General features: G+C 52.3%; 1 protein-coding gene across 1 annotated transcript in view; it reads right to left on the bottom strand.

Moving 5' to 3' along the window:
• The window catches only part of GRM7 (glutamate metabotropic receptor 7), a gene marked incomplete at its 5' end in the record, with an annotated part of 192,648 nt that overhangs the window by 60,488 nt on the left and 123,747 nt on the right, over nucleotides 1–8,413 (bottom strand). Inside the window, one exon of the mRNA XM_015640504.2 lies at nucleotides 4,271–4,551. Coding sequence (XP_015495990.2) covers nucleotides 4,271–4,551 — 281 coding nt within the window. The remainder of the gene's footprint in view (nucleotides 1–4,270; nucleotides 4,552–8,413) is intronic.

Raw genomic sequence — 8,413 nt, 5'->3', positions numbered from 1 at the left:
AAACCTCATTAAAACATAACCAAACCTCATTAAAACATAACCAAACCTCATTAAAACATACCCAAACCTCATTAAAACATAACCAAACCTCATTAGAAGACAACCAAACCTCATTAGAACATAACCAAACCTCATTGACACATAACCAAACCTCATTAGAACATAACCAAACCTCATTAGAACATAACCAAACCTCATTAGAACATAACCAAACCTCATTAGAACATAACCAAACCTCATTAAAACATACCCAAACCTCATTAGAACATCCCCAAAGCTCCAGCACTGCCACCAGAGCCATTTCTCGGGAGCTTCTCTCCATGCCCAGACACACAAACCCTGTCCTGCTGGCCGAGAAGCCACAGGGACACTCCGGGAGCCCAATGCCGACGGCTGCGCTCCACAGCCTGCGTTTGATGCGGGACACGCTCAAAGCAAGGCACAGCCGGCATTTAAAGCCTGGAGCTTTGTTCTGCTGCAAATCCCAGGCTCTAATGGGAAGTCAAAGGCAGATCAAGGGGAGAAAGAGTCACTTCAGAGAAACCACCGAAGGGGCTGCGGAGAACTGAGGAACGGCGGCAATTAACGGGCAATTAACGGGCAATTAACGGCACCTCGGGAAGCTCCTGACACCGTCCCTGTCTCTGTCCCTGTCCCTGCCAGCCCTGCTCCCCAGCCTGCCGAGCCTCGGAGCTCCTGCAGAATGCCACAGTGCCATTGTTCAGTGCCGCTGGAGTCCCCAGGTGCATCCCCGCCGTTCCCGGAGCCCCGGGGGGACACGGCTGCTGCAGGGGAACCCGAGCTCGGGAATGGAACCAGGGCAGGCAGAGCTCCGGAGCAGCGATGGAACAGGTGAATCGAAACCTTTGAAGCTGCAGGCTCTCTGGCTGTGGACAGAGCTGTGACCTGCTGCCCGTGGCCACAGGAGGACTTTGTGCTGCTCTGGTCACCTCAACAGCTCAGGGGGGCTCTGCAAACCAAGCAGGATCTTCAGAGCCTGGAACGAGGCACTGCAGGCTGGGGATCAAGAATCTGATTTATTCCTTTTCCCCAGAACTGTTCATTAACTCCCTGGCAGTGTCCCAGGCCAGGCTGGATGGGTTTGGAGCACCTGGGACAGTGGGAGGTGTCCCTGCCATGGCAGGGGTGGCACTGGGTGGGCTTCAGGATCCCTCCCCATCCAAACCATTCCGTGATTCCATGATGGTTGAGGCACCCTCTACCAAAACCCATCAGTTTTACATCTCAGCTCCTCTGGAAGCACTGAAATCCTGCAAGCAACTGAGCAGAAAAGGTGAGTTTCCACCGGTGAAGTTCTAGGCAGGATCCTTTTCATTATTCACTCCTCTCATTGATTACAGAACTTATCAGAATTTCAAGCCCTGCCAAGGAAAATGCTTTTAAGTGGTTTCAGCTCTGTAACCAAATGAGCAGTGCAGCAGGAGTGGATGCCAGGGGAGGGGATCTGCGATTCAAATGCTGCACTCAAACAACACTGATAAGCCACAGCAAGTTCCAGAAGCACGGCTGGGCACACACACAGCAGGAGGAAAACCTTCAGCAGCAGAGAGCTGTGAGAGGAACCCAAGCAAAACACACCTGAAAAAAAACCTGAGAATAATGGAACTGTGTCCTAGCATGAAAATAATAAAGGTTCTTAAGTTGTAGTAGAATTTCCAGGAACAAGGATGCTTCCCTTAGCTGGGTGTTAAACATCAAGAACTGTGCACAGTAAATCCAGATGTGGAGACAGATGTAACTGCTCACCCCAAACACATTGAATTTCTACAGCTGGGAGTGTGCTGTCCTTCACCAAAACACAGGCTGAGCTCCCTCCTGAAGAGATTCTGTTGCAATTAGAAGTTTAACCCAAACCTGAAGCAGCAAAGAACCCACAGAGCAATTGTTACGATTTACACAGGCCAAATATTCCTCAGACTTCAAAAAACCCAGCAAATATCCAAATTAGTAGGGCTGGCTGAACAGAGCTCCCTCCAGTTTGTGTCACCCTCCTGATGTTGCAGTGAGCAGCAAATCAGTCCCAAAGTCCATTTCCAGGCAGGAATAAACCAGAAGTGATGGGCACCATTTTAATTCCAATTTCAGCATTATTGTGGGGAATATTTCCCCCTCCGAGGCTGAGCCAGGCAGAACGTTTTACCACAGGAAACAGCTCCTGCAAAATGGGAGTAGGGAAATTCAATTATTAATTACTCTGCAAGAGAAGGAAGCTCCCAAAAGGCAGCGAGTTGCTCCAGATGAAAGCAGCAGGAGCTGTGCTGTGGGGAAGGGGCAGCCCCAGCACAGAGCTGTCCTGTCAGCACATCCTGGGGTCCCACCGAGGGGAGGTTGGAGAGCCAACCTAAAACTTGGGTGCAGCAAGAAACCACGAGCCCCTCTGTGCTGCCAGACCAAAACCCAAAGTGAGAACAAACCCCATCCGCACCATTTCTGCTCAGCTTGAGGAGAAGTTGCTTTTTTAACGTGGAGAATCTTGAGGAGCCACACAGCAGCGTGAGGTGCTTCAGCAGTGAAGCAGCTGACAGCCGGGACACTCGAGCACAACGTGATCCAGGAGAACACACTTCTGTCCCACGGGTTTGCAACGAGTGCCTTGGCATGGCAGCAGCAGGAGGAAACACAAAAGCAGTTTATTGACACCGGCTTTTCCTGCTTCCCAAGGATCTATTTGAAGGTGATGACAAACAGTTTAACCCCCCCTTCCTCCTCGAGGCTCAAGTGCTCATCAGTCTGATTCTGAGAGACGGAGCAGCCAGGGCCGGCTTCAGGCACATCCTCACAGGAGAACAGTGCTGCAACAAAGGCAGGGAAAAAGGCTCCAAAACCCACAGTGCTGAGAACAGAGAGAAAGAATCCTGCTTTTTCCATCTCCTTCAGATGACAGAAGTGAAAAGCAGGTTTGAGAACTCCTGGTCACACTCCTTCATCTCCAGGCAGGCGGCGTTAACGCGTCCCCTGTTCCCAGTGCCTCTCCTTCAGCTATCCCTCTGCACTCATTGTTATCACCACACAACAGAGGGGATGTGTTAGGATGGATAAATAGTGTCTCTAGGACAGTTTTTATGGCATATAATTCACACAGACAGACATCAAAATCCCACTCCATCGGTGCTCGTGCGAGATGAATTCAGACAGCGCCTCGGCTCCTGAAGAATTAAACACATTTTCAAAGGGTCTGGCACAATAGTGCTGCTGAGGACCTGGTGATAGTCATCATTAACAAGAGATTTAATTTAAAGATTGTGGAAGGTATCAAACAGGCAGCTCTTGTTTGCACAAGGTGGAATTCGGCAGCTGGGGCACAAAAATCTGCACTGTCCATCCACCCCCAGCAGCATCAGCCAGCCCTGCCTGGGGACAGGGCCAGCCCCACATCCCTGCACCAGGGTGAACATCCTCCCTGGGTACCCACAGACCTGCACACACAGCACCTGAGGGCTCTGAACCTTCTCCACACGAGCTCTTTCTGTGAAAGCAGCTGAGAGCCAGGGCTGAGCCACCAGGCCAGGGTAAATATTGTCACTGGCAGCAGCAGAGGATGCCAACGAGGCCCCTGTGCAGTGAAATCCCGGCACTGTCACCTGGCAAAGCCCTCCAGGATCCAGTAGCAGCTCTGCAGTGCAGGATCCCCCTGGCCCAGCCTCAGCCAGCACATCTCCTTAGAGACAAAAGCCTTTATCCCAGCACCACCCATCAATCCCATGGAGTTTCCTGGGGAGAGCAGATGAGCTTTTAAATTTCTCCTGCTCAGCACACAAGGCACTGGATAATGCTCCAGCCCAAAGTCCCTGCACTGCTCTGGACCAGGATCTGTGCCCAGGAGTGCTGAGCCATCCCTGGCACCAAACTCCCCCCACTCCTCTGGATGGGAGTGTTCAATTCTCCATCAGAGTAAAGCAAATCCTGCCATGATCTCCTGTGATCACAGCTCAGGGCAGTTATCCAACACTGCACATTTCAACTGCTGCTGGCAAATCTAAAGGGGCAGGGGGGAAGGGGACAGGCACCAGGTGACAGCACAGCCGTGGTTTCTGTGTCACAGAGGCACATTCTGCCCAGCACTCCTCCAGGGTGCTCTCAGCAGGAATCCCAGAATGGTTTGGGCTGGGAGGGACCTTGTAGATCACCCAGTGTCCCCCAGCCATGGCAGGGACACCTCCCACTGTCCCAGGAGCTCCCAATGTCCAGCCTGGCCTTGGGCACTGCCAGGGATCCAGGGACAGCTCTGGGCACCTGTGCCAGGGCCTCACATCCTCACAGGGGAAGGATTCCTTCCTAAATGGTTCCATCCTCCATCTAAAACAAACCCACACTCTGCAGCTGCCCTTGACTGAAATAAAACCATTCCTGGCTCCCACACTGGCACAGCACAGGGGAAGGGTGAGTTACCTGTGCATTTTCGGTCCGTGTCCTCCTTCTTGGAGCCAGTGATGGTCAGCTTGCAGTTGAAGTTCTCCTCCCAGTACTCTGCAAACCACACGTTCCTCCTGTTGTTCTCCAGGGTTCGAGAGGTGAAATAGGTGTCAAAGCCTGCAGGAGGAGAGGGCACAGCTGAGCCCTGGCTGTCCTGCAGTGGGGAGCTGCAGCCTGGGCACTGACACTGCCCTCGTGCCTCCCTCGGGACCCAGCACACGGCTCTGCCTGTGCCAGCTCACCCTGGGAAGAGAGAAAATCCTGCAGGAAAATGACTCTAACTACCAGGTGTAAAACTGGGCAAGACAAATGTAAAACAGATCAAGATCAGAAAAGTTATGAGGAAAAAGCATGGATTAGAGATGTACCGATAAGGAGTGGAAATAAATGATATGGTGCAGCTGATACCAGGCTGAGCTCACAACACTGATTTTGTTATTGGCCTGCCCAGACTCCCAGAGGAGGCATCTCCACCTCAGCAGGCTGTCAGCAGCACCTCTGTGCATCCCAATCCTCGCTGGACCAGCAGCACCCCTCCACAGCACCCACCTCCCACTGCTCCCCACCGCACCCGGGGCTTTCCTGCCAAAGGATGAGTTAGTGAACGTCTGTGTGCTCACACCCAGCCTCTGTCGTTTCCCTGCCTTCTTCCCTTCTTCCCTGGCAGCAGCTGGAGCCACTCAGCTGTTCAGGAGGAACCTGCAGTGGCACAAAGGGCAGCTTTGTCACCTGTTTGTCACCTGTGCTCCCGAGGTGCCACCACAGGCTGTGCTGCTCCAGCCCTGTCACAGGCTCCTGCCACCCCAGACCTGCTGATTCCAAGGCTTTCCCAGCCCAGCTGCACCTTCCCAAAGCTCTCTGTCCCTCTGGAGCGTGGGGCTGCTGTCCCTGGAGGGGGAGGATGAGTTCTGTGAGGGATCTCACCTGGCTGTGGCTGCAGCAGAGCTCTGCTCCTCAGGGAGCTCCCACAGCTCCCCACATCAAGCCCAGGCACAAAAACAGTTTTCTCTTTTACTGAGAAACTCGTGGAGGAATTCAAACCAGCCAAATCTGAAACCTGGGACTTGTGAATGCTGGCTGGAGCCAGAGGAGCCGGGAGGTGAATGATCTGCCAGCCCACTGGGGATGGGAACTCAGAGGATGTGTTCCCACTCCTGCTGCTCTGGCACTGCAGAGGAGGGTCAGGGATGGAGCTCCCACTGCCCAAACCAGCCCTGCCACTGCAGCATCCCTGCACTCAGAAAGGGCTGCAGGTCCACACTCCATGGAAAGGGAGAAGTTCCTGGCCCTGCAGCCAAGGATTCCCCTCCTGCAAGAGGAGGGTAAAGCGACACAGGCTGGCACAGCACAGGATGGAGCAGAGTCTAAGGAAAACCATCTGCCACGGGGTTAAATCAGCACAACAATCCTTCCACAGGGATAAAAATAGAGCCAGCACAAACCCAGCTGTTTTGAAACTGGAAAGGAGACTGGGAATGGGGTCAATCCCTCTCTGCTCTGTGCTCCAGTGACCCAGCTGTAACCTGTGCTTTCCCAGGGCTGAGTCTGCTGCTCTCGACACATCCCGAGCTCAGAGGGCACGACCCAGGTCACCTCCAAACCAGGCGGGGACATCAGCACTGAGGCCTTCCAGGAACAGCCTGAAAGCTAATCACAATTTTACCTGCAGCCTCACCAGCACATGATGCAGTTTACTGAAGTCAGAAGTAGATCCCTGCTACAACAGAGGCAGCAGGAGGCTGCCAAGCCCAGAGACCCATGCAAGGAACCCATGGAAAAATGCAAGAAAACCACCAAAGCTGGCTGGGATAAAGCCTCAGTGCTGGATTGCACTTTTACTGAGAGCTTGGATGAGCCCTGTAAGCTCCACACGACTTCCCAGCCCTTCATGTGGGGACTGCAGCTTGAAATGAAACCTTCCCAAAATAAAATGGATCAAAGTGCAGGAAAAGAGATCCTGGGTGGGGCAGGGACCCCCATCTCTCCCTGCTCTGTTTATCCTGAGGCAGGGACTTCAGCTGGGCCTCCCACAGATGGAGTAAATAATTGGTTAAAACTCCTGGGACACCTGCTGTAGCTAATTAATAACAAACTAGTGTGATTTAGGAACATTGCTGTGCAGTCTCTAGAAGGGCCAGCACTATTTCTCTACCCAAACCGTTCTGTGATTCCATGATTACCATTTAGAGGATGAAATTTCCTAAGGAAAATATTCTCATGGGTGGGTCAGAAGAGCATTCAGAAAACAGACAGGTTTTAGGGACACACAGCCAAAACTTTTCCCTGCAAACCAGTGTATATTGGTTTTCCTCCTAATTAAAAGAGCATTTCAAAGGGGATATCCAGTCCTAAGATCTACAATATCCATATGGCTGGGAAAGAGCCCCAATAAACCCTCCCCACGTGCTAAATTCACTGACCTCTGGGGAAAGTGCTCTATAACTTAATAATGCAAAATCAATGAGTCCTGATAAAACTGTAATAGAATTCCATATGAATTACTCTAAACCTTTACAGATTTAATAACAAATAATAACATTCCCATTGATTGGTTCAATGATCCCTCTGCATTTGCAGGCAGGAATATGGATCCCTATTAAAAAGGGAGCATTTTTTACCATTCTTTTCTGTGGATGGGGACAAGCTGAGAGTGACAGGGGATGGGGCTCGGAGCTGGGCAAATCCCTGGAGATTGCCTGGTCCTGTGCAGCCAGCCCTGCTGCAGTGCACATCCTGGGGATGCTGCTGCCACATGGAGAGCCTGTCCCAGCCTGGAACTGCCCTCCCTCCCAGCTGGGAACAGGAGTCCTGGACTGCTTTGGGCTGGGAGGACCCTGAACCCCACCCATCCCATCCCTGCCCTGGGCAGGGACCCTCCCACGGGCCCAGGCTGCCCCCAGCCCCGTCCAGCCTGGCCTGGGACACTGCCAGGGGTTATTTCAGCAGCCAGGAGTGGCTGTGCACTTCCCACAGGGCTGTCCTGCACGTCCTTCTGTGCCAGGGGAAATCTCAAATGCTTCTCTAGTTTTAGAGACCTTTTTTGGGATGAGCCTGGCTCATCAACACTCAGGGTGAACAAGGCAAATGTTCTCTGCACTAAGAGCAGACCTGAGCCTCTGCTCCACCTTTCTGACCCAAAGACATGAGGACAGCTCCCACACACAGTGCTGAACTTGAGAGTTTTGGGTTCACAGGCTCTGGGAATTTGATAACTCAACAAAAAACACTGGAGGATGCTTAAATGCAAAATCAGGAAGAATTGCTTCTCACCCCTGTTCGTGACCGAGCACTGCACTGGTGTGACAAGATTTAGTGATCCCCCAATGTTCTCCATATTTCATACTTTAGCAAATTACTTTTTCAGCAAATACCTCTAAGAGATATAAATAGTTCTTTTATGAGATTTTCCAAATTACAATGAATCTCTTATTACTTCAAATCACTGTGATTTGATTAAACCATTATTTTTACACGTAGAAAGATGATACTACCTAAAGGGTTCATTCATTTTCCACCACGGGATAAATATGTACAAGAACTACATTGTGATGAGACAGAGGGAAAAGGGGAGGCATGGAGGGGGGAGTGGGGGAAAGGGACAGGATCCCAAACCCTGTGGAGGAGCTGGGACAGCCCAGCTGAGGCACAGGGACAGCAGCAGCAGGAATGGAGCCTCTCCACTTCCAGCCAGGAAAGAAACCCTCTGACCCAGGGCTGTGTTTGCCCCACTCCAAACCCCAAATGTTTGATTTCTGCCACGAACCTGCCCCTGCCTCCCTGCAGTGCCCTCCTGGCTGGGAGTGCAGGGCTCAGCTCCCTGAATGCTGGCAACTGCTCGTGCCAGGGAGGCCAAAGCAGCCTGGGGCTCTGCCACGGCACCTGGGGACACACGGAGCTGCATCTGTCACCAGGAGAGCCAGGAGCACACCTGGGGACAGGGGATTGTCACTGAGAGCCAGGAGCACACCTGGGGACAGGG

The sequence above is a fragment of the Parus major genome, chromosome 12 (genome assembly GCF_001522545.3).
Source record: "Parus major isolate Abel chromosome 12, Parus_major1.1, whole genome shotgun sequence".
NCBI classification, from domain to species: Eukaryota; Metazoa; Chordata; class Aves; order Passeriformes; family Paridae; genus Parus; species Parus major.
This window is presented reverse-complemented; position numbering and strand designations above follow the sequence as displayed.